At 42.1% G+C, this 26,956-nt stretch overlaps 1 protein-coding gene across 4 annotated transcripts in view; it reads right to left on the bottom strand.

Moving 5' to 3' along the window:
* The window catches only part of FYN (FYN proto-oncogene, Src family tyrosine kinase), a 138,744-nt gene that overhangs the window by 4,213 nt on the left and 107,575 nt on the right, over positions 1-26,956 (bottom strand). For 2 of the 4 annotated variants that reach the window (XM_053972860.1, XM_053972861.1), the window contains 6 exons: positions 26,729-26,878; positions 24,779-24,943; positions 20,406-20,585; positions 18,555-18,631; positions 18,298-18,451; positions 9,678-9,809 (listed from right to left, as the gene is read on the bottom strand). In XM_053972860.1, the coding sequence (XP_053828835.1) occupies positions 9,678-9,809; positions 18,298-18,451; positions 18,555-18,631; positions 20,406-20,585; positions 24,779-24,943; positions 26,729-26,878 (858 nt within the window). Of the gene's footprint in view, positions 1-9,677; positions 9,810-18,297; positions 18,452-18,554; positions 18,632-20,405; positions 20,586-24,150; positions 24,307-24,778; positions 24,944-26,728; positions 26,879-26,956 lie in introns of all 4 variants that reach the window. The other 2 variants (XM_053972862.1, XM_053972863.1) reach the window with 2 other exon arrangements.

Genomic DNA, 26,956 nt, shown 5'->3' with positions numbered 1-26,956 from the left:
CATAGAAACATTTAGGTTGGAAAAGACCTTTAAGATCACTGAGTCCAATTGTTAACCTAACACTTCCAAATCCACCACTGAACCATGTCCCTAAAGTCTTTTAAATACCTCAAGGGATGGTGACTCATGTTGCTTGACTCTGAGAGTAAGGCCAGGCCCTTTGCTACTTTTTCTTTTCTATGTAACCCCTTGATTCCTCTGCTGAAGTGCTTTTCACCAAACATTAGCTGCAAGTCACTCTAAGCTTTAGTTTACACCTCTCTCCCAGTACTCTCTTTTTAACAGCACCAGAGGTAAGACTGGCAGCACAGGCATGCAGAGGTGTTTCAGAGGAAGCCTGCACACTGACTGCAAGCTTTGTGCTCGCCCTGCCCCACTGCCCTGCTGAAAAGTATCTGCAGAACTCATTCTCCTGACTTAGCAGGTCCTGCCAAGCAGCTCTGCAGGAGAACCAGCAGGGACACTTCAGTTTCTCCGTGACTGAATCTAGAAACCAGCACCTCGATGTTGCACTTTCTGTTAGCTTATCCTCTTCCTGGCTTCCATGATACTATCCTATCCTGGGAATCCTCCACTTTCTTCTTGCAGGATGTCCTTTTGAGGAGTTTGCTTGTCCCACCTCCAGAACCCAAAACCTTGTATTTTTTGTAAACTTATTTGTGAGGAATAATTCTATCACCTTCTTCAATACAGATTCATTTATCCACTCTACATTTTGATTTGTAGAAATGTCTGGTTTTGTTTGGGATAGAGTTAACTTTCTTCCTAGTAGCTGGTACAATGTTGTGTTTTGAATTTAGTATGAGAATAATGTCAGTAACATAATGATGTTTTAGTTTCTGATAAGTAGAGTTCATCCTATGTCAAGGACTTTTCACTTTCTCATGCTCTGCCAGTGAGGAGGTACACAAGAAGCTGGGAGAAACTGTATTGTGCATAATTTGTTTTTCTTGGCTTATATGCCTCTTTTTCATTTCCAATAAAATTATTATTATATTTTACTTTATTTCAGCTATTAAACTGTTATTATCTCAACCTCTTGGATATCAGCAGGAGGGTATTAGCCTGTCAAGATAAAAAGAAAAGGTTTTACGTTTTTTCTGATTCTCCTCCCCATCCCACTTCTGGGGGGCTTGGGGGTGGGCAGTGGGAATGAGCAAGTGTATGTGTGGTATTTAAGTTACTGGCTGGGGTTAGCCACGACAGGGAATAAAATCCTTACACTGTGTAGCATTTAGGCCGGTAACCTGGCTGTAACCTTGGATTTGGTCTTTAGTCTGTATCCTCATGTCCTGGCTGTGTTTAATTATTAAAGATGCTTAGAAAAAAACCATCTGTATCATTCAGCCTTTCCTGACCATCCACCTACAAACCCCCTTTTCCTCTTATCCTGTCAGGGTAATTTCCTCCTAACGATATCCATTTGCAGTGTCTGGGCAAGGATCATATTCCTATCCTGTCACTATAACCACCCCTGGCATGGTCTCCCCACTAATTCCTTGTATTTATATTTAGGCTCTCAATTATCTATGTCGTGGTCACAGCATGGCTCTGCTTAGATTACTGCAGCACCTCCCATTTTCAAACACGAGGAGTACTTGGTTTAGTTTCATATGTGGGTTTTACTGCAAGGCAAGGGAAAGGAGAAAGGAAAAGTAGGGCACTGTTTCTTCTGCTGCCTGTTGTGCATTGAGGAACCTCTCCAGAAAACTCTCATACTCTTACAGGCCTCTCCTTAATGCCTCCTTTCACAGGGATAATTGCAAAAAGAAAGGTTAGATTACTGATTTAAGTATTCCCTAATCTGCAGACCAACACTTCAGCACTGGTTTCTTGTGTTTCATTTATCAGCTGCATCCACCCACCATATTTTTGGTGTTACGTATTTATAAACTAGGAGCAAACGCTTTGAGTGGCTCCTGAAGTGGACCACAGTTAGGTCTTCAAAATGATGAAAACAGACTAATAAATAACAAGCCTCTGCAGACATCAGATTCTGCACAGAGTTAAGGTTCTCCTATATTACTGACTCCAAACTGCTGTTGTTAGATCACAGAGGCTCACAACATATCAGAACACACTGAACAAACATTTGGGCGTTCCTCACTATCCAGCAAGAATATTTCCAAAGATATTTTACTTTTTCATTAGACTACAAAATGCTACTGGTCTGTTAAGCACCACAAACCCAAGGCAGCATCAACCCAAACTTTCTGGCCTTGCTGTTTTCAAGATACTACAAGAAAAAAAACCATGCATGTTTTGTTCACATTGTGTTCTCAATATTAGTTTTATAAATGTGTGTTTTGAACAAAAATCTGCACCTTTTTTCATATCCTTGTCTTTTAATCAGCTGAATTACCTCATGTTTTGGGGTGAGAACTTCTGCTGTGCTTTGCTTCCCTTACATATTAAAGGCTGCGAAAATAACTGTTACCGGTAACTCATCTGTTTGTATATAAATAACCACTAACAAACTGCATTCTTTGCTTTTATTTTGGCAGTACATCCTTAAGTACAACATGGATGGAAGCAACAGCAGCAGAAAAGCTCCTTCCCAACTGATTTGTTGTTCTAAGATATCAAATGTTTGGTATTTTTATCCAGTGCTTTACTCAGTGCTGCAGAGCACACTCTGAAACCTGATAACGAACTGTGTGCTGGAAGAAAAACCCTGAGGAGACAGAAGGGGGAGGAAAAACATAAACAGCTCTTCACTTCCCTTTGTTTAACAAAAAGGTAGAAAAAAGAACAAGAAAGAGACATTGCTGTCTGAAATAATAGTCATTTTTTTTGTCCCTGGAAAGTGAGTCAAGCCAGGTTTTTTCATCACAGTTTAATCCAGGAAAATGCCCTGCTTTTCTTTTCTCCTTTCTCCTTTCCCCTTTCCCTTCCCTCACAGTAAACCCTGGTTATGAAACTAAAGCAAGTAATCCTCATGTTCCTCACTGGAATTCATACATCCAGCAAGGGCTGACATACCTAGGATTTGCCAAAGAAATTCCGTTTTTTGACATGAACTGCTAATTTAAAAACAGAGTTTCAAAGACTTTTATGTCTAAATCAATTGGATTACTAGTCAGATTATAAAAATAGCAGTACTTCAGGTATACATTTTACCTCTTAAATGGCCTGTTTATGTTTACAAACCTATTCTATAGAAGTCTATAGAATATATCTTATCTTCTCTTATCCTGCAAGTTTTAGTGTTTCTCTTTTGATAGCTGGAGTCTGTCATATCTTCACTTCTAACACCATAGAGAGAATATCTGAGCAGTCTGTACAACTCCTCTCTCCTAATGAATACCCAAGAGTTTCAATTCTTAATAAATAATAAATGATATTCTGCTTGCAGTATGCTTCCAGACCCCTTAAAAGTTTATCCTAAAATCCTTAAATCTGTGAAATAAAATACTCAGCATTATTCTTCTGTTGGGTACAGCTCTTCCACCTGGGTTGGGGCAACATCTGGTATCAATCCAGGCTGGAGGACAAATAGAGTGAGAGCAGCCCTGCCGAGAAGGACTTGTGGGTGTTGGTGGATGAGGGGCTGGACATGAGCTGGCAATGGGCACCTGCAGCCCAGAAAGCAAAAAATGTCCTGGGCTGCATCCCAAGCAGATTTGCCAGCAGGGCAAGAAAGGGAATTCTGCCCCTTTGCTCTGCTCTGGTGAGACTCCACCCAGAACTCTGCATCCAGTTCTGGGGTCCCAGCACAGGAATGACGTGGACCTGTTGGAGCTAGTCCAGAGAAAGTCCCTGAAATGAGAAATGGCTGAGAAAATTGGGAATGTTCAGCCTGGAGAAGAGAAGGCTCTGGGGAAACCTTACTGTGGCCTTCCAGTACTTGAAGGGGGCCTGTTAGCAGAGCCTGTTGGGATAGGACAAGGGGTAATGGTTTTAAACTGAAGGAGACTAAATTTGGATTAGGTATAAGAAAGGGTTTTTTATAATGAAGGTGGTAAAACACTGGAGCAGGTTGCCCAGAGTGGTCATGGATGCCCCATCCCTGGGAACATTCAGGTTCAGGCTGGACAGAGCTCTTGAGTAACCTGAGATATCCCTGCTTAAGGTAGGACTGGACTAGATGACCTTTAAGAGGTCCCTTCCCACCCAGACTATTCTATCATTGTAGAATTCTATGAAAAATCATCTTGTGCTCATGATGTTTCAAGAATTACTATTTGACCAAGAAGACAACATCCAATTCCCAAAAGATGGCTTTTCCATTAGCTTTTTATTCCCTGAGAAGACCAAAAATCAAATAACCTCCCACCATCCAGCTTTATTAGTGAAACCTTCAGTAATCTCAGGATGCCACAGGATATGGCCACTCTAATGCTCAGTACAATAAAAAACTACTGTCCATATGGACTGGGGACAGAAATGCAATACTGCTTGGCTTTTCCTAGAAAAGTTGTAGGAACTTTAAGTTACAGTTACTTTAAGAGTTACTGTGACACAAAAAAGGATGTGGAGTTTCCAATTGTGGCGGAAGAAAACACTGGAAAGTATTTTGGTGTGCTCTTAGGAGCTTGATTAGATGGAGTACAGCAGATGTGCAAATAGCATGGATCTGGGCAATGCTGCTTTTCCAGAAGACAGGAAACATTACTGTAACTAGGGAGTGTCCCTGCAAGCAAACTGATGAGCTATACAGATTACTTTGGGACACGTGAAGTCCAGTGAGGAGAATGATTGTTTTAGGCTACTTTGCTATTGCTTTCTTCTCTTAGACTGTAGTGGGTTGACCCTGGCTGGATGCCAAGCACCCACCAAAGTCTCTCTCACTCCACAGCTGGACAGGGAAGAGAAAATATAACAAAGGGTTCATGAGTTGAGATAAGGACCAGGATAGATCGCTCAGCAAATAGTGTCACGGGCAAAACAGGCTAGAACTAGAGATATCAATTGAATTTATTGCTAACAAAATCACAGCAGGATAATGAGAAGTAAAATAAGGCCTTAAAAACCCCTTTATCCACACCCCTCCCTCCTTCCCAGCTCTAGCTCCTCCCTCAGTGGTGCAGGGAGACAGGGAATGGGTTTTATGGTCAGCTCATCACTGGTTGTTTCTCCTGCAGCTCAGGGAGAGAGAGAAGTCCTTCCCCTGTTCCAGCATGGGGTCCCTACATGGGAGACAGTTCTCCATTAACTTGTCCAGCATGGGTCCACCCCATAGGCCTCCCACAAGGTCACAGCCTCTTCTCAGGCACCCCCCCCATCCCCCCACTATGATAGCTTGGCCATGCAAACCCAATACACAGAATGGGAATGATGCTCCTTCCAGACCCACTGCATGCTTTCAGACCAGTGATCAAACTAATGCAGTGCACAGAAGGGAACAGCAAAGCTGCTCCTAAGGGAAGACAGCCTCTGAAAGCTGATCTTACTGAGTGCAATGCAAACCAAGTTATTTCTGGGGAAAAGGAGGAACAAGTTTTAAAACTCTGGAAGTCATGCCACTTCACTTAGAAATTAAAGCCTGAAAACCCCCAACATCTCCTCATCCTCAAAGCTAGACCATCAATGTCTGGTTTTCACTTTGGTTTTATTTTTTAAAACAAGTTATTTACTTGGTATAACACATGAATGGATGCAACTTTGAGCTATAGATTTCTGAATGGAGCTTCCTTGCTTACAAATAAACCCACCTGACCTTATCTATCCTATGTGGTGAGTACACATCTTTCTTAACCTCTTATTTACCATCCACGATGATGTTACACCCACCTACCTATGCTGGCTCTCTGTTATGTACTCGGCCCCAGGCTTGGGTACCACATGCTCTCTGGCACTCGTGGCCCAGATTCCCCCAGGGATGAGGAGGCTGAATACAGCTGCCCAAAGGCTGCAGGGCTGCTTGGAGCCCAGACTCAAAGACCTGCCTGGCCAGAGGCAGCAATGTGAGTAGCATCATAGCTGTCACACTAGAGTTAAAATGAAAATGCTCTTGATGTGACAACTGCAGCAGAAAGCAGAACGGGCAAGGTCAGAGGTGCTTGTTTGGTGTGGCTGAGATTTTTGCCTATCCCAAAGGTAGCATGTTAAAAACCCACAAATTCTCCAACTACTGTTAGGGAAGGGCATTTGTGTCAAAGAGAAAAGAAACTGACGCTGAAAAAAGTGCACTAAGCAGACTATTTCTTAAGCTTGGCTCCTCCTCTGGCCCAATCTATTTTTCATTTCTCCACTGTAATACTAGAAATAGAACCTCTGTGTGAAAGACTGTGAAAATTGCTTATTTGAATCTGTTGCCTTGTGAAAAGCATAAAAAAGGGCATAAATTAGTTATCATAGTGGCCCATTATGATCACTGATGGAGAAACAGGCTTGGTTGAAGTACGAACATGAGGACACCTTCCAAAAAGTTGGTCTTGCTTGTAGGAGCTATATGGTTTGAGGCAAGGCTTTATACTAAACTCTAGACTGATCTTTATCTCCACCAGCAAAATTTTTACTGCTCTCACTGATCTTTACTGATCTCACCACTGCACCAGCCTTTCTTCCAAAATGGGGCATCAGGACAGGAACTGGTTGAAATCTGTAGGACAAAGAATGCCAAGTTCTGTGCCACCCAGTATGTTTCCCTGCTGTAAACTGCCTGCCCTCTCCCTCTGTTCTACTCATTGTGCTTCTTCTTCCTTCTACACAAGCTTAAAACAATGCCTGGTTCCAGACATGGGAAAGCACGAGGTATGGTGTCCTGCAGGCATGGGTACTACCCCAGGGCTGGGATGTGTGTTATAAATCATCTCTCCAGGCACTAAGACTTGTCAAGCAAGAGAGCAATCCCCCAGAGGTCTGAGGGCCTCTCTCCACTTCTCCCAGCCTGCTACAAGCTGTAAGCAGGAACATCAGGACAACATGCCCACAACTATTACAGAAACTGGATATTACAGCAGACAGACAGTTCCATGACCCTCTTTGTTTCAAGGCTGGCACTTTTCAGTGTCACATCTTGGGTACCAAAGTGCTGGCAGTGCCAACCGACAGCATTCTCTCGCCCATGGGTTGTCTACTTGGGCTGAGTCTTGCCTCTCAGGGTGATAGAAATCCCATTTTTCTTCCTCATGAAAGCCATGCCATAATGGCAAGAAAAGACCTGCGGGTGCATCTGAACCCTACTCCCTATCTCAGACAGGGATAGGTATTCAGGAAACTTTGTCCTTCACAAGGTCCTTCCTCCTCCCAGTGTGAAGCAGGAGATAGATGATCCTTTCTATATCAGGGGAAAAGAGAGTCTTTTCTAAGGAGCTCAGGAGGCCTGTGTTACCTTGGGAAGTCCAAGCTCTCTTTTCAATCCATTTGCAAAGACAGATCCTTCTGAGAAGGCCCCAGTTCCTCTTCACTGCTGCCTCAACCTATAAAGGCTTTCCCATTTAGGGTCTGGGAAATGAGACTGGACTGAAATCTGTAAAGACTTTGGACAGATCCAGATCCATTGGCAGATGGACAAATGGACAGATCCATTTGCAATCCAAATGTAAGATCCAGGGTGCCCTTATGTAAAACTGGCAGAGGGGAGTGATGGTGACCATGAGAATTGTTAAGACCTCCCAGATGAACAATAGGGGAGTCCTGATGGGAAGGAAGAACCCTGGCATAGAGCCTGGGCAGGGTGTAACCAAGGCAGTTCATGACTGTCCAAAAAATTGCTGAATTAGTGATATGTAACACACAAAAAATTGCTTCCAGCTACTTGGTGTCTTCCTAGTGCAGGTGGAGGAGATTGAGCCGGAAGGACTTTGGGCATGTGAGGGCTTTATGTAGTGAGGGATAAAGGGGTAGGACGGTGCTGAAAGAGGAGAGATCCCACTGGTTGTCTTTGATGTGCTCAAGCTGCCACATAATAAAACTGTCCAGAATTTCAGGACACAGCCCATGCCTGAGATTACTGTCATGGCTCCTACAAGAAGTTATATATTGCAAGCACTTAAATACACATCCTGTGGACTCTTTCTCCTTTGGTGAGGGAAAAAAACATTTATGAAGTGCAGACATCCTCTGCAGCCATGGCCAACCCTGTGTTCAGCTACAGACTTGTGAGTAAACATAGGGCTTAAATGGTCCTTTTTGTATGGAATGCTATTTTCACCTTAACTCTGCCCTGGCTGGTGACAGCCCCTGTGCATCCACTCTGCTGGCAGTGACTAGAGAATTCCTGCAGCCCAGTCAGGAACATTGCCCACCCTCTGGGAGCAGCACCACATCAAGTAAAGCTTATACATCTTTTTTTTCTCTCTTTGACCTTTGCACAGCATGAAATGTCTGCTTAAACCCTCAATAAACCTGCAGAAATCATAGCTTTCTCACACCACTACCAGGAATCCTTATGGCAGAAAGACTTTTGTGCTGACTGGTGACACAGCTGCTCTGACTGGAGGCAACACCCCACATAGGGAAGTGCTGGGCAGAGGGAATCATCCATTCCACAGAAACATGCCATTACATTTTCTGCTACCTCATTTAGTTGTCACAGACACACCTTTGCTAAGCTGCTCCCTGTTAATGATGCCAAAGTTCACTGCTGATCATGACATGCCTTCCAGTTCCCATGGTTCTATTCTCAAATATCAGCTACTGGCTGCTAGGTGCTAGTAAACTTGAAATTCCTGGTAAAAGTCTAGAAGATTAGTTTTGCTGAGTTCAGTCTTCTGAAGTGGTGCGAGACATCACAGGATAAACTGAACTCCACCTTGATGCTTTTCCTGCTCAATTTGATATACAGATCTGACTGCTTGATCACAGCACAGATTGGAAAACTGAAACTGCTGTAGGGCATTTTCCATTAAATCAGCTGCAGTGCACACAGCCAGACTGTTGAGTACATATATATATATTTTAAATAAAAAGACTAAAAATGCAGCTAGAGGTATCTTGAAATGCAGGGCATCCTCTGTTAATATCTGTGCTGATGAGAAAAATAAGGGATTAAATTCTTTTCTATGGCTTTCACTTTATCCCTTTCCTCTTCACCTGAATGCCTACAATCTTCAGGGGGGGCAACAAGAATAAAAAGCTCTTCCTGCACAGGCAGATCCAATCACCCCTTCCTACAAATCTTAATCCATTGGACACTTGGCGGGGTTTCAACAAAGAGCCATGGGGCCTCCAGTTCCCCCATGCAGAGAATCTGGCCCTGCTGTGACCCTGCCATGAGCTCTGGTCTGCACATTACAGAACTATTTTCTTCCCTTTCCATCCATCTCAAAAGCAAGGATTAAAATTTAAGAGTTTACGAAAAAGAGATTGGATAGCATCAGACGTTCAGACAGTCATCAAACCTTGCAGTGAACCAGACTGACAGAATAAACGGAGTAAGGCCTCTGTGGGAGTTTAACTGTAGGTATCTTAAAGTAAATGCCATACTGTGGAGAGCTATTTGCTCCAGAATACAATAATTTTACACTGCTTTTATTAGTTGTCTAGAAATTATATTAATCGAAGTAAGCACAATTAAAACAATAGAAATTAATATGTTGAATTGTCCCCTTGTCATTTTTATCATGACCATCCCAAAGCAGCTTTGAGTTAGAACTGTTTTCAAGCATACACGAAGCTTACACATTATAGCCATTCTCCTTTGAGCTCAGAGAATATAAATAAACGTTGCAGCTTAAACATATGGCCCATTCCCACTCCTTTTTCCGGGTGAAGCAGGACATTTTTCTTACCTGGGTATGGCACTCTCCCTTTTGTTACCAGCTCTGTCAGTAGGATCCCAAAAGACCACACATCTGACTTTATTGTGAACCTTCCATACAGTGCTGCTTCTGGTGCAGTCCATTTAATGGGAAACTTTGCACCTAAAGAGAGAATACATGAGTCTTAACCAGAACAGAGACAGAACCAAAGCACCAGGTTCACAGGTGACTCACACTGTGTTCTGCAACATGTGCAGGTGGAAGGAGCTGCAGACAAGTGTTAACCAACAGCTCCATAGAGTACAGCCAGAGAGGACAGGTGGGCAGAACATGTAGGGCATCAGGAAAGACTAAGCAGGGAAAGGGTCAGTTTGTCCCACATCACAAGAGAAGAATAAGACATTTTAACTCAGGTTTGAAGTTTTATAAAATGAAAAAAAAACCACCCCAGTTTTAAAAACAAATAAGCCAAATATAATAGAAATAACTTGTTCCCAAAGTGTTTTAAATATTTGCAAATCAAACACAGTTACTACATATAAGCAGAACTCAGATATACTGGATATGTACCTCCCTGTTCAAGCTGAGCAAAATGCAAATGAACAAACATGGTGAAAACAAAAATTAAAACCAAATCCAATATTTCATTAGAAACACACAAGGACTTTAAAATAATACTGCCATTCGAGTTGCTTGGAGTGCTTGATGTCAGGGCACAACTTTGGCCTGTGATTTATAACTTGACAGTGTACTTTAAGCTTCTGGCACTGAAAAGCCTGTAGTGCCTTAAATACGTGCAGTTCTAATGTGCTCATCCATCATCAGAGCTCGCAGGAGCCAGTTGTAAGGACAGTAAGATAACAAACCTTTAAACACTGATTTATTTGCTTTTCCAATCACTGACTGTTTTCTTAGGAAAAATATTTTCAGAATGACTTTAAAGAAAAGTCTTGTGGCAATAATTAACTCATACTATGTACAAAAAATATGCAGACATTTCCCTGGTGCCTTGTATTAACATACAGGCAAAAGAGTTGCATTGCTTATTGCTGATCCCTAGTGACAAACACTCTTGAATTTGGAAACAGACTGACTTCGACTTCACATCACCCTCTCATAAAAGCTCCCTTTGCTTTCAGGAGGAGTGTGAAAGTGTAACAACATGGACAAATCACTCCCAGGGAGTGAACTTACGGCACTGTTTAGAGTTCCCTGCTGGCACTGTTCCACCACCACATCCAGGGCTCAATGTCCCGTATCTTCTGCCACACACCCCAATCTGACGTGACTTAGAGTAAAAAGTAAACATGGTAATTTTCATCTCCTTACTTAGTAAAACTTCGATGTGCTAAAATTTTTTCTGCTCTACATGTAAATGATCTTAAGAGAGACTAGTACTCTAGAACAAATACATTTTTTTTCCTAGGGAGTACTGCAGTTGCTCAAGTAAGTCCTGCTAAATGACTTGAAAATGTCCTGCTAAAGGATGAAAAAGATGCAAGAGAAAGTTTCAGATACCTAATGCCTAAAGTCAGGAACTTTAGTTAAGCATCAGCACATCACTGGCTAGATTTGCAAAGATGCCGGAGGATTTTGGAGGCCTGTTCACTTTTTTGAAGTCTGTCTCTTATGTATTTCCATTGATTGGTATGTAGGCAGGAACTAAAATTTGGGTGCTTGGCTTTGGTCTCCATCTCCTTCACTTAACACTTCTTTGTGTGACCAATCTTAGTTTACAAGAGTCAAAATTTGTAGAACTTCATCTTCTCTTTTTGCTTTGGCTGTGATGTGTGAGTCCTTTGCAGCAGAAGCTGCCATCACTTGAGCCTCTGTCCTGGAAGCTGGCCCTGCTTCAGCAGCACCAGCAGCCACGTGGGGTTGGCAACTGGCTGCTCCATCTGCTGGGAGGTCCTGGGGCTCTACAGCCCATGCCAATCCCTGGAAAAATTGCAAGCTGCATGTATCTGGTGGTCAGGCTGCCCAGGCCTGCAGTGCATGCCTTTAGACGGGTCTGTGCAGGCAGCCCTGAACATGAGGGCCAATGTCCCTCTGCTGTCTCCTACGTGCAGCCCAGACAGTACAGACACCCATGCCAGCTGAATGAAGCAATAGCTCCAGGCTGGCCAGGAGCCTGAAGCCTTGGACACTGGCTGGTGCTATGTGAGATGGCTGTGCAGGGGGGTTTGATTGTGCACATGTTGCACACATTTTAGTCAACAATTTTCTTTTTCTTTAATCAGCTGTGATTTTCTGAGAAACTTAGCCAAATGTGCTCTAATTCCCTTTGGCTTCAAACTCAGATCCAAAGGTAGCAACCACCAACAACTCATCTTTGGAGGAAGGAAATCTCTTCAGACTCTTTTGTGGCCAACTCCCCCAGTATTTTTGTCTTCCTCAACCTACTGCCAGTGTGTCACTGGGAGATGAGTATTTGGCATGTTGTCAAACCACAGGAAAACGAGAAGCAAGGTAAGTACCTGAGAAGGGGGATCAATTCCAGGACATCCCTTTTCCTGAGCACTAGAGCAGTACAACCCTCACTGGGTTGTGATGAACACTGCTGGAAAGATGAATGGTCTGTGCTGAGGATTTTCCAACAGCAGGACAGCTATTCATTACTTCTCTATGCTGCCCCTGCTGTGGATGATTGTCTGTCTAAAGCAACCCATATAAAAAAATCACGTTTTGCAGTTTGTGCAGCATTTCCTGATAGATGACAGATTTGGAGTGGTAGATCGGGAGGAGAAAAATTCAAGCTTGGCAGAGAACTTGCTAGCAGAGCCCTGCCTCATGGTTTTCTGGCCCTGCAACACATGTTGGAGGCTAGATGGCTCCAGAGAGTGTGCAGTCCAGTATGGCAGAGCTGTCAGCGAAGGGAGAGCAGAGACCAGGGAGAACCCACCAGGCTGGTCAGCTGCAGGTACAACACATGCACTGCCCTAACAAGGAGATCACACAATCCCTGGAACTGGAGATAGAGACAGTGCACTGCTGTGAAAGCACAAAAATTCCCAAATGCCCTGAAGCCTCCTGCTTGCTGTAGCTCCATGGAGTGTTAGCACAGGCCGGATGCTGTGCGTGGTTCCTGACAGACACACAGTTCCTGTGCTTAACTCTCTTCTCAACACACTGATTAAAAAACCCATTGCCTCTCTCTGCCTAGGCCTCAGAAGCTTATTAAACAAACTGACTTTGTGCTGCAAACAAATTACAGCATCAGATAAAACGTGTATTACTGACAAGCATGTTAATAAATCTGATAAGCCAAATCACCCCAGCTGACAAGGCAGCCCACCTCCTACTCTGAAGGCGGATTTTGCATCAGTGGGGGAGGGATTTCTCTCTTTTTGTTACTGGAACCTGTTTTATTACAAACCAGCACATCAGTAACCCCATGAATGGATACCAACAGCAGACTGCATTCATCAGGTCAGGATAACCTGTCTTTGCCCCAAAACAGGGTACTAATCTGCAGCTTTTATCTCAGTCCCCTTTTTTTTTTAAACGTTACAGCTCAGGGAAAACCTTTTTTGGGTTTCTGCACTGCTTGTGACCACATGAAACCAAAGCTGCTGATACAATTTATGGTTAGAGCAGCCAGGCCCAAACCTGTGAGGATTTTTGTGAGGCTCAGCCCTATTCTTGGGACCTTTGCCCGACTCTGCCCAGGCATTCACACAGGTTATCTCCCAGGAGGATTTCCCTGGGAAAAATCAATCCATGGTCCTGTTTTAATTCTTTGCTGGCTACGAGCGGGTCATGTGATGAGAAGGAGCAGAGGGGGCTGGGATGATTGAGTGACCTTGAGATACAACTCTCAGCATGGTTTCTTCTGAGGCAAGTGAAAATCCCTCAGAGCTTTGGTTTCTTTTCAGATCTAAATCTTGATGAAGTAGAAACCTCTGAAATTCATGCCCCAGAGCCACTGCAAGCTTGATAATGATCCTGTTTCTGGAAATGCTACAAAGCTGCTACCTCTTGTACCTTAAAACCAAACCCAATGGAGGACTCCAAGCTCTAAGACCCAAAAACTCGGAACCGCTTGGGTTAGCAATCAGGGAATGTAGTGTGGCATTTGATTGCTTCTGGGGCTGGAAAGGGAAAGCTGTAAAAGGTAAAAACGAAGCGCTGAAGCAAGCATGAAACAGGAAACGAGTCAGCCCCGGCAGGCGATGATGAGTGCCGTGTGGGAGGGACCGTGCAATCACATTTTTTGTGCTGTGAGAACGAACATGAAATTAACAAGCCTGGCAAACATCAGCGATGAGGAGCAGGCTCCGCAGGCGGACCCCTCCCCAGGAAGCGGGGGGCGAGGGGCGGGACTGCGGCTCTGAACACCCCTCTGGCTCTCTGCCTGCAGCCCCCCTTCCCTTCCCTTCCTTTCCCCTCGCCCTTCCTCTTGACCTGGCCGCGCTCCTTTCCGCAGGGCAGATGGCAGCTCTGCAGGAGCGGATCGGGGATCCCCCGGGACCCCGCTGGCTGAGAACCAGGAGTCCCTTCTCCTCTCCGCTCCTGGGCTGGCTCAGGAACCGCAGGTAAAGAGCGAGGACAAAGCCCTGGATGCTACAGCCTGCAGTACAGTCAGTCACAAACAAAACAGATCTGATTAGCTGGTGAACAAGTCTCTGCAAAGGGACTGGAGAGAGCCTGGAAGGAGGGGAGGGGGGGAAATCCCTGCCTATTTCTAGGAAATCAAACTAAGAAGTATCACTTGATTTTAAGCAGGGCAGGAAGGAGTTACTTCTAAGTGTTAAGGAGGCAAAAATGATCTGTGAGTTTACAAAAATGATCTGTGAGTGTACTAGAGCTCCAAAAATAGCTCTGACACCTCTGGAAGGCATCAGAAAAATCCTTATTGTTTCATGTGTGCTTAGAGTGTGTGCAGTAGAAACATGGCCTGGAAAATAACTCCGCACTTTTTATTTATTAAGAAAATTTTAAATTTGTATCAGCTGCTGCTGCTGAGAATAGTAACAACTCTAACCCAGTGACTCTGTGGAGCACTGGCACTCTTCACAAAAATGCTACGTGCTCGGCCAAAACTCCACATAATAGTGAACCATATCAATGTAAGGATAGCAGATCTGTGTGGGAAATCCTTTGCTGGGGCTGATGGGAAGTTTGTCCTGTAGGATACCAGGAGTTTTAAGTCTTGCCTTACAGGGCTGACACAAGCATCATCACCAAAGGAAGGAAGCAACACTCGATGCCTGACACTCTGTGTGTGGGGAAGATGTTGCAACAGCAACAGCCAAAAGAAGCAATGGACAGGCTGCAATACAGTCCCCCAGTGTAGCCTTTGAAATGGGTGTCACTCTAAACAGGCATGTTTTTCCCCTTTGATTACTCACTTCCTGTAAAAGCAAGAGGAGCCAAATGCTCATTACAAGCCAAGAATTTTTTTTTTTTGCTATTATTTAATGGCAGTGTATAGCTGCTAGTCACACACTTTAAATCATTAGTGACATGACCATCTCTTTCCTTCCTGACAATTGCTGAGAAATGGCAGTGCAGACAACGAACTGCTTTTTATTTACCTCTCATAAATCAGGAGCAGTCAGGCCTCCTTTGTTCAAACCCAAAAGAAAATAAACCGGTCAGTAAAACATTACCACCAGGCTAAGTAATACCCACACAGGTTCAGGAATCCTGCACTCTAGCCTGCTGGGGCTCAAAGCATCCCCATCTGTTTCCTTTCAAAATATTTAATCAGAGACAAAAGTGACAGTGGGGGAAGGGAGTAGGAGATCAAGCGAAGCTGGAGAAAACCACCTCTTCCCCATGCCAACAATGAGCTCTGTACTAACACACTTAAGCCAAGAGAAGGATGACTGCTGAGGAGAGTGACCAAAGACTTTAATCTTCAGATTTTGCAAGGAAAAACATTTCCTTGCTCCCACAGGAGCTGCCAGTCTGGAGCGCTCCCTGTTCCCCTCCCCTCCGCTGGCCAAGCTTTCCTCCTGTGTCAAAATTCCCACTGAAGCAGTAGTTAGCTAGATAAACAGAGCAGTCTCCAGATGCATCCCCTTGGAGGCTGAAGTAATAGGTCATGGGAAACAAGCAGAGGCAACCATTTCCTCCTGATACTGTGGTCTCCAACAAGCATTGCTCAAACTGAAGCTTAACTAAACAAGCCAGAACTGAATTCCAGTTGAAAAAAAAAAAATCCATTGGTGCATTAGAAACTATTTTTCTCCCTCAATAAATTAAAGGTCTTAGGCTCACCCTGGCTTGGAAGCCAGGTTAATTGCAATGAAATGTAAATTGAGTGTGTGCTACTTGGTAAAAAAAAGCACCCCTTCCAACTCCTTAAGAAAAGGACAAAAATATTAATGAAAAGTAGGAAAACCTTTCTACATGATGCCTGTGGTTACAGCTCTTTGGGTCTCTCTTTTAAGGAATGCTATAGCTCTGAAGGACTTCAGCCTGATTTGGAGATCACGGGGAGGAATTATTTTCCATTGCCCTCCAGTATGGGAAAGATGGGTGACTTCTCCATACTGGCTCAAGGAGATGAAGCCAGGCAAACATGACTCAGATCTTGCAGATCATCTGCAATGCATTTTAAAAACCAAACTAATTCTCCCTTCCCAGACACTGTCCCCTCAATACAAGTGATTTCTCCATGCAAAAAGGGCAGGAGATACCACAGCTATGCTCCCTCTCCCTGCCAGGCCTGGTGTTATACTTTTCTCAAAGTTTCTCCACCCCAAATCCAGTGATTTTTATTTAAAAATCTAAACTTCTCTTCAATATCAGTTTGTGCAGCATTCTCTTCAGTATCAGTCAAGTAGGTTTTCACAGCTTTTTTAACATGTGAAGAGGGCAAAACTGTTCTGAGAGATTTAAACTGAGAGGCAAACAGGTCATCATAGGATTTCCTATGGATCAGGAGCCTGAAGAGATTTGGCCAGAAGTAGGTCACATACTTGTCTATGAAAACAAATAATTAGTCATGTAAAACTATACATTGGGTGGTTTCCAAAGGGAACAAAAGACATGGCAGCAAACCAGGCAGAAATGGAGATAATATAGGACACTGTTTCAAAGCCATTTTGCAGACTGGATCTGCCCGCCTTGTTCAGGGAAAACTCTTCTTGTTTTACACAGGGGAACAGCAAGCAGGCAGCTTTCTGTCTGCCAGAGCCTGTCCAGACACTCTTATTGCTCTAGAGAGAATGACACAAGCCTATTTTTTTCTAACAAGAAGCAATTCCCACCCTCAGGCTGAAATCAATAGTAGTTAAGGCTCTGCATTAGTATCTGTCATGGGTTCCTCAAGGACCCCACCAAAATAATCAGGCCTCACTGTCTGACTGTGAAGCAGGCAGCTTTTAGGGTGGCTGCAGCCTTTGGTCCACACCCCTGTGACTGGGTACTGCCCACAGCAGTTCAGGGGGGTGAGAATAGCTTGAGAGCTGCTGCTGCTCCCAGGCCAGGGCAAGGCATGCTGGAAACTCTCTGGCGCCTTCTGTCAACACTTAGAAAAAAAGTTACAGAAAGAGGTTAGCTGTCTCCTAAGAATTAATGACAGGGTCCATGCTGAAACAGGGACTTTGTTCAAGAGAAGAAACTCACAAGAGGAAACCCACAGAGAGAGTTTTTGGTGATGTACCACAGGGTTTAATGGGATCCCCCTTGGCTTTGGTACTGAAAGGATGGAGTTGTGTTTACCAACACATATTGAGCAAGCACTACCAAAGTACTGCCAGCAGAAAGAGAACAAAACTGTAGCTCTGCAGCTTGGACCAACATCTGACAGCTAAGCATGACTTGTAAAGAATAACTAAAAAGAGCCTGTGACATGGCTCAGTTTGAACACACATGCTTTTTAGAAAAAGCTGATACATTTCTATAGTGTATCAATGGTCATCTCTGCCCAGCACCCTGTGTAGCACTGGAAGATGGCATTTCTATTAAAACAAGTTTTAGAAAAGAAAAGAAAAGAAAAGAAAAGAAAAGAAAAGAAAAGAAAAGAAAAGAAAAGAAAGAAAAGAGGAAAGAAAGAGGAAAGAAAGAGGAAAGAAAGAAAGAAAGAAAGAAAGAAAGAAAGAAAGAAAGAAAGAAAGAAAGAAAGAAAGAAAGAAAGAAAGAAAGAAAGAAAGAAAGAAAGAAAGAAAGAAAGAAAGAAAGAAAGAAAGAAAGAAAGAAAGAAAGAAAGAAAGAAAGAAAGAAAGAAAATTGAGTGATCAGAGAGGCAGCTCCATTGCACAGGGCACAATTCTTTGACCCGTTTGAAATACAGAAAGTAAGAATAGTACAGAGTGATAATAGTGGTAAATACTAGAACACAGACTGCAAAATACCCTACACACACTTTTCTGGATTGCCACATTCAGACTCTCATAGCCAGTAAGTAAAATATCCTCTTGGCTATGGCACCATGAAGATCCTGTCTTTGCTGTCATTTCCAGCTGTGTTCTCACTCATCACCTTTGTTTCATTTTGGCTTTCAAAGAAAAGACAACGAAATAAGACATTCTCTTTAGGACATGCATTCAGCAGTGAACTTCTGACTAAGAGTTAATAGGAGTTCAGGATTTACTGAAAGCAGCCCTGAAGCATAGGAGAGAGAGCTGTTCAAAACCACATTCCACTCTTTCCCTGCCACAAGAATGACACTCAGTGCTTTACCTGCTGCTGCATTTACCTTGTCTGGCTGTATATTCATTGTCTTCAATCAGTCTTGCCAATCCAAAGTCGGCAATCTTGCATATTAGGCCGTTGCCCACCAGGATGTTTGCAGACCGCAGATCTCTGTGTATGTAATTCATCCGCTCGATGTACGCCATTCCTGCGGCCACCTGCAAGCAGCAGGAGAGACAAACCATGCATTTAAAACAAACTCAGTTCATACATGGACTATAAAACACCTACACCTCAGTGCTCAGTATTCTGGAGACAGACCTGGGCCGCCATGTCCACCAAGTTCGGTAACTTCAAAGCTCTTCCTTCTCCATCCTTTAAGAAATCTAGCAAACTCCCTGCGAATGCAGAGTTGACACAATAGAGAGATGTTAGGAAAACAACTCATCAGAATGGAGGTGCAGCAATATGTGCAATATTAAAGACAGCAATGTTTCAAGTTCAAGGGACAGTTTCAAAAAACCCCATGATATCTCCAAATTCCCCTATTGTACTTGCTTCACTCTTTAAGTTGGCTTGCAGAAGAATGAGCCACTAGAACAAGGAGAATTGCAGGGAAAGGAGACAGGATTGTTTTAAATTTTCCTGACCATTACTGAGAAAGTTGATATTTCCTAACTTTTCCACTGCTCTTTAAAACTACATACCTCCTGCTCTCTAAAGGCCTCAGCAACTGCAAAACAGCAGCTCAGTTCCAAGCCACACAAGTTATGGAAGAAGTCAGATCCTAGCTCAACCTGTTCCAAAGGAAAGGTCATCCCAGAGCCTGGTGAGCCCAAGGGGGATAGCATTGGTAAAGGCTATTTTTCCTTAGAAATTAGTGGTGCTTCTCCTCTAGGTAACCCAGAACTAAATACAGTATGAACCATTAATTTTAGAAGACAAAGAAGAGATGAAATGAAAGCAACTTTAGCAAAAGTTATGAGAATATCACTTTCCTGTGCAAGGGAAAACAAGAAAGTACCCTGTTGCCTTAAAAAAAGAGCCTGGGATGTTCTAGCTTCTGTCCTAATCTTGTATTTGAACAGAGAAATGTAGCACTCTCCTTTAAATAAGGTCAGAGAATTGGTTTAAAAAATAAAGGAAAAAGACAGATGATTAAGCATTTCTCCCTTGATAAATTGTCAGCCTCAAGCTCAGATCCAAAGATGTAAAATGTTACAGTACAAACCAGTAAAGTAAGCCAAAATAAACCCCATACTTCAGAAGGGTTTTGAAAAGTCTTTATTTTTAAAGGGAAAAAGCATATGCTTGTCACTGAGACATGTGATTAAAGTATGAGTTAGTCAGGGCTTGGATGCCTCTGAGGAGGGAGGTGGGCAAACACCTGCCAGGAAAATAAAAGTCAACTCCAAATAGACTGAAAGAATGCACTTAAAATTTCAGAGTGTATCCTCCAATGCACAATGAAACTTCCCTGTGAGAACTTATGTTTCCTATTTGGTTCATTTGCTTTTCCAAAACAAGCAGATTTTTTGCTCTGCTCTCAGCACCCTGCTGGAGATCTGAGGGAGCAAGAAGTTTTCTTTTTCTCATTTTACTGCACCATTACCAGCTAAGTAGCTTAAAGAAGAGACAAGGTGGAAGGGGAAAGTGAAGGAAAAAGAGGAGGGAAAGAATAATATGTGCAAATAATGTATTAAGATTGTAATGGGGTGGACTGAATGTGAAGTGTGATCTGAGAATGAGGTGCAGTGACAAGATGCAGGCTAAACGAAGAAACAGAAATCCTAGTCCAACAAGTAAACACTGAAAGAAGATGTCCTAAGAACTCTCTGATACCAGGAAAAGCTAGGATCTTGGGAAGCAGCATGTGGTATCATCAAACCTACAAAATGCATATTGCTTGGCAGGAAAGTTTAGGTGCTGATGCAGCTGGAACCACTTAGCCTGCACTAACTTCCCTTTCCCCCAGCTAGTACAGATTTTCTTTGTGCATCAGGTTTTGGGCCCAGTTCATAGTGGAATTCATGATTCTTCTGAAGCCAGAGGTGACTCTAGTTTCCTGTTCCCTCTCTCCTTCCTCGTATGCACCCTGCTGCACCTCCCTCTGTATCCCCAAGGAGAAACAATAAAAAAAAATATTATCAAGCACAGCAGCTCTGACTTCACCTTTACTCATGTACTCTGTGACAATATAGATAGGCTCTTCAGATACCACAGCATAAAGTTGGACCAATTTGTCATGTTTTAGCTTCTTCATGATTTGGGCTTCCTCTAAGAAGGATTCTGGAGACATAGTGCCAGGCTTCAGGGTCTTGATAGCCACTTTAGTATTTCCATTCCATGTACCTACAAGCACAGACACTTAGTTAGATTAAATATCTTCTGCTCCTTTTTCTGCCTGATGCCTAATGTAAGCAAGGGAAAAATACCAAGGAAATTTAATATAAGTTTTTTTAAAAAAAGTTGGTTTCCCATGTTGCCTTATCATTATATTACTCCCACACCTCCTTCATATTTTAGTCTTTTTCTGTTTCACTGAAAAATAATACTCCCATTGGCACTGGGGCACAATTGCCGTTGTCCTACTCAGACAATGTTTCCAGTGATCTCTACAGAAATCTTCTCTGAGTAAGAAATGTGGGACTGCTGAAATCCATCTTGGTGTATTCCCTTGCTAACAAGTAATTGCTACAGAACACAACACAGCCCCAGTCACAGATTTGGACAACAAAACTGGTTAAACTAGAACTTCTCATTTGCAACACTTTTTAACATTTTGGTTTTGTTCTGAGTCAGATGAAAAAAACCAAAACAGAACAACAACAAAAAACCTCCTGAGAAACAAATCCTGAATTGATTTCAGTTTAGAAACACAGGTGTGTTTCCAAACTGAAATGTGTCTTTTTCCTTCCCCTCCTTATCCCCAGGAGCTGCTGACAGAAAATGAGGTGTTCCTGTCCACTTCAGTTTGCTCTTTACTCGTGGTCAGCAATGAAATAGACAAGTTGCATCATTTTTCAGCCATCAGCTACCAAGCCTTCTGGAACACCCAAAAGCCTGCACAAGAACCTGGAGAGAACTGGGGAAGGCTGACTCAGGGCATCGTGCAAGAGGTGGGACTTCACTTGGGATATTAGAGAGGAGGAGGAGGACTGGAAAGAAAAAAAGACCTGTTTATGTAAATAGTGAGGATTTTTTTGGTGGGTGGTGTTTTTTTTTTTTTTTTTTTTTTTTTTTTTTTTTGTGTGTGTGGGAAGGGAAATGAAGAAAAATTTAAATGGGCAGAAATACCACTTTCCTACTGCCTTCTGGTTGTCCTTTGCCCAGACTAGCCAGAACCCTGCTCCAGAGTCAGGGCTGATATGGCTTTGAATGTGATCTGTAGATAGGGAGCTGCTGTGTGATAAGGCAGAACAACACTAAATGACTTCAGGAATTAATCACATTAAAAACTACTCCTCTGCACTCAAGCATGAGGATAGCAGAAAGCCCACAAAGTACACAAAGGCTGTGTCATGAACAAAGGTAGCATGTAAAATAACCCAGTTTGTTTAAAAGTACATGAACAATAACAGGGCTCAACTGCTGCATGGGAACTGGTTAGGCCAGAATAATTTTATCATAAACTTTTGCAACCTGATAGAGTATAAATGAGCCATAAAATGAGTTTTTTTGTGCAAATGCTCAGGCCCCAGGTCTACCTTGCCTGGCTGAGGATAGCAGAAGAGCAGTGGAGGAGCTGCTCCTCCTGTGCTGCTCCTCACTTTTAAAGGGCAACCCCAAATGTCTGGGGAGCTGGAGGCACATATTAGTCAAAAATGTGCAGTGCAAGTTTGGTTTTCATTATACCTTGATTTCCTTATGCCTGTTCAATGCCAGCTATCACTGTACTGTCAGTGGAGTAATGCCTTGAGTTACCACCTCAGCTACCCCAGAACACTTCAGAGGAACTCCTGAAGCCTTAATTTCTCTCAGTCCTTCAAATCAGAGCTGAAGCAGGACTTTGCTCTAGTGGCACTCCTGTATAAGCTGGGAAGGATGTGGTTTTGCCTCTAATTTCAAGCAGGGTGGCCAAAATTTTTTCTGATGGGTGACAGGGAGTATGTTTTGTCTGGAGTCAGTGAGGCTCCAGACTGCAGTGTGCCATCAGTCACAGCCACTTTGCAGAGGTACCATGAATTATATGAACCAGGAATAAAACCAGAGTTTCATGGGCACCAGATTGGCATTAATAAAATAGGATCTCACCTTGTGTGTTAACAGGATTAATTGTGTCCTATCTGTTTTAATAAAAATCCTAGGGCTTGTTCTATTACCATGAAGTGTTGTCAGCAAGTCTGTTTTTAAATACTTTGATGAATTTCTCCAGTTTAAAAAAAGAAAATAAAACAAAAATGCTAACTTATCCTCTCAGCTCTGATTCCAGTTTAAATTCTTAAATTTTCTTTTTCTGTTTTGGTATATTTTTCTAATAGAAAAGTAGCATAGGCTTCCCTCTGAATTCCTCCCATATGTAGTCAGTTACTACTTAATGTGTTTTTTATTAATTTTTACTGTGTCAATCTACTCCAATTTAGTAATGCTTCAGGGCTGTTAACATATTTTTTACCATACATTAAGAAACAGAATTTTATAATTGGAATCATAATTTTTGCATTTCTGACAGCTACTTGGTACTGGTACTTGGAACTTTATTTCTCATACATGATTTTTTTTTCATTTGTTCCTTTAACTTGTTGTATCATTTTAAGGTCTATGGCTCACAGAGCTGACCACTAAGTAGTAACATCAACTGGAAACTTGTGCATGCATTCAAGATGGAGAACAAGAAGGAGAAACTGCAATTATCTGGAAATGCCAATAGAAATGTAGGCAGCTTTCTTTGCAACAGGTCAACTGTAATTCTGTGAGATTCTATAAACTTCTGTATTTCTAGTCTATAAATTCTGTAAATCTCACAGACTTGCTGCTGTGCTCCTTGCTGAAGCACCCACTGGTTGTTTTGGCTGTACATATTTTTGTGTCACTGCAACAAAAGGAGTGGTCAAACTGCCCCCCTCAAATTTTTGTGAAGAAACAACATGTAGTGATTTTTTATTTGAATTGGTAATTTTAGAGTCTATACAGAACACAATTTGGCACAGAAATTGAGCCACATGTCATGAAATGGCCACTATATTGTGTTTCAATGCTATGGCCATGCTAAGATTTATGTAAATTGTAAATTGCTGTTGTTTTTTACTCATTAAAAGAATGAGGCCCATGATGGGTAAGTTAAGCTGGTAAATGTGCAGAAAACAATGTCAGTGGATTTGGAAAAGGTCAGTATTTCTGGACTTCAAAGTGGGGGTTCAGCTGGGCCCAGCAAGTTTTGCCTCTGTTGTCCCTGGTCTCTATATCAAATTACTGGGTTCTGCTGCAGACACAAATTGCAAACACACTTGAAGAAGTGGATGCATGGGAAAGCTAGCTTGACAATAACAGCTTGCTGATATTTGCCATTATTTTTAAACTGGGAGAATGGATGGAAACATTTTCAGGGTCTGATTCCATCAGTGCTACAACACACAAGGAAAGAAAAATGTCTACTTACCAGATTAATTTCTGGTTAGCCATTCTGCCTTACAGGTTTAGCATCATTCCTATTTTAATACCTAGCAATTGTGTAGTCACCCAAATAAACCCAAGGCAATTAATGAATTTTAATGCCCTAACCTCTCATACCACTGTGTGGAAATGAAAGGAAGCTTCCCCATGGATTACTGTATTTACGTTTGATTGTTTCAGGCAATATAAACTAACATTTCATACTATTCTGATCTTTTAGCTATAAGATCTATATTGAAATGTTTATTTCTGCCAAGAGGGCCTTAAAAGATCCATCCAAAGCAAAATATATTCTCTGCCTTACCACGCCACACTTCAGCGAAACACCCCTGACCAAGCTTCTGTTCCAGAAATAATGAATCACGTGCAACTTCCCATGCATCTTTAGCCAATCCAACAGTTTGTGGGGTATTATTCGTAGCAATCACAGTTAAGTTAAAACACAAACCATCAGCTTTCTCTATAGGAGAGGAAATTAATAAAAAAAACACACTTATAATCCAAAATTATGCATGCATTGAGAAAGATGGAAGGTGAGGGTCTCTCAGTGCTGCATTAAAGTTCATTTGCAAACACTGTTTTTTGGATGCTGAAGGTAAGGACTTCTTTTGTTAGTTTGCAGAAAAAGGCTCTTTGGTATAGCTAAGAGATTACTATGTGAGCCTTGATTTATTATTACGACAGTGGTAATTTGTCAAAATCAAGACCTTCCAAGGAAACATGGATTTTCAGTTTTCTTTTGCCATCAATTATAGTGAAAGTTGAAGATTAAAGAATTTCAAAGTCAAAGACATGATTCCAAAGACATTTTTCCTAACAGTTTGAGCTTTACTAATTTTTTTTCTTGTGGGTCACAACGTCCTAAATTTTCACCTTCCATCTTGTAATCCCCACACAGCGAGGTATTTTAGAGTAATTATTTTGCTCCATACCCATCCATACTTCCCCAAACTGCCCATTTCCCAGTCTCTTGATCAACTGTAGGGATTCTCGTGGAATTTCCCAGACATCTTTGGTTTTGACAGACAGATCAGTAAGCCTTGGCATTCCTTTATGACAGGGGACTACTAAGCGGCAGCAAAGACCTGCAGCTCTCTCTGATGGAGCCAGAAGTGAAGCCAACAGCAAAGGAGAGGAAAGAAAAAAAAGTGTGACATGAAACAAATACAGTAAGCATAAAAACAATGCTACTCACAACAGCTGTTAGTTGCATACCACAAAGCATCCTGGAAGATTAGGAATTGAACATTGAAACGTATTCATTTGAGACAGAACAGGAAATATTTTAGTCTCTGCACAGCCTGAAATGGAAGGTGACCACCACTGGTTTCTCTTGCAGACTCAGGATTTCCCTCTTCCCACAATGCTGCATTAAGATAACCTCTTGAGTGACTGGTTTACTATGGTACAGTATAGCTTTTAAAAAATAATCTGTCAATTACAAGATGAATTGTTTCAGAACTGAGTAAAATAAACATGGAGAAGATTAATTACTTCTTTTTCTGAAAAATCATAGCCATGAAAATTTGGTGGACTTTTTGTAGCCTGGGAAAAGGCATTTCTATATTTTGCTCTGTGAAAAGGTCTTTGTAGGTGTCATGGAAATCTGACCTTCTTTCTAGAGCAAACCTTCATTAGCATATGCAGTACCAAGCCTCCAGAGCTACTCTGCCTGGATCCTACTGATTATGCCTCCGTGTTGCACAGAAATGGCTGCTTCCAGATCTATTTGTTTCTGCATCTGTGCATGGACAATATGCCACCCATATAAGCTGACCAGAGGAAACTAAAATTTGACATATACCAACTGGTACAGTGAGGTTGTAAATTATCTTCCTTATATGTGAGTTTTTATACCTCATCTAGTTTGAAGTAGAGTCACTAGAAACAACTACAAATTCTCCCTGGCAGCACACACCCATCAGGAATTGGGTGGAGAAGACAGCCAGATGTCTAGTATGAATAGCATAAGAATACAGCAGACATAGAATACAAAGAATACAGAAAAAATGCCCCGCAGAGAAGCTGATTTCCCAATTATGAAAAGTTTTTGAGCAGCAAGCATTTGGGGTAATCTGTTAATAATATTATGAAAAGCTAAAGGAGAAAAAAACCCCAAAGAGCAAATAATTCAAAATACAAATTTCTGCTTAAAAAAAGACCATGCTGAGAAGCATGGCAATCTTCTGTGTAAGAACCAGTTGTCCTATACAGAGGTTTGGGGAGTTTTGAAGCTGCATTTGTTGTACACCAATTGCCAGTGACAACAGGATGTACTTTTGGGTGGAATAATGCATGCCACACTATTTACAAGAATAATAATAAAAAGGTTTGGTAGGTGGACACAAATACTGTACATAAAGAAACACAAATATTGCCTTATTTATTTAACATAATGTAAATGTTAATACTTTGCACATAGAACAAAATCCAGTGGGAAAATATATTTCATGTATCTAATACATGCAAACCTTTTGGCCATTGTTTTAGGTGACTGAATTCCACAATGCAATTCCTTTTTGCTTTATTAGCAATAGTGTGCTGCAAAATGGCACATACTGGCACTCGCTTATTCTTGGGGAATTCATGCTTGGAGATGTGCAAGTCAAATTCGGTAATTCTGTTTGCTTAGAAGAGGGAGAGCTGACAAAACCTTTAGCACAGTAAAGTGTTAGGTTTTAAAAGCTCTGCTGCTGTATCCTGTGAACGGCACTCAAAGACATTTATAACTCTAATGGGAAAGGGATAACAGAAGATGCATTACAACAAACTAGAGTCATAGATCAAATGACTCTTTAGGGCATCTTACAAATACATCAGCTCAGCAGCAAACACTTTAGTTTTAAATACTTCAGAGTGCCATGTATTATCTGAAAAATTACCTGAGTAATGCTGAACCAGCTGCTGAAGAGTTTCAAATTGTGCCCGAGTTGTGATATAATATCCACCATTGTCAAGTTTACGAATCTTATAATGTTTGACATGATCTCCTTTCATATCATCCCAATCTCGAATAGACAGGGAATAGGCACCTGTTCCAAGCAAAGGAGAAATAAAAAATTATAATTAGCTTTTAGTCACAAAGATTTTGGTTTCCTGGTCAGTTGCTA

This window comes from Vidua macroura, chromosome 3 (assembly GCF_024509145.1).
Source record: "Vidua macroura isolate BioBank_ID:100142 chromosome 3, ASM2450914v1, whole genome shotgun sequence".
NCBI lineage: Eukaryota > Metazoa > Chordata > Aves > Passeriformes > Viduidae > Vidua > Vidua macroura.
The sequence above is the reverse complement of the archived record's forward strand: the minus strand, read 5'-3'. Positions and strand labels throughout refer to the sequence as shown.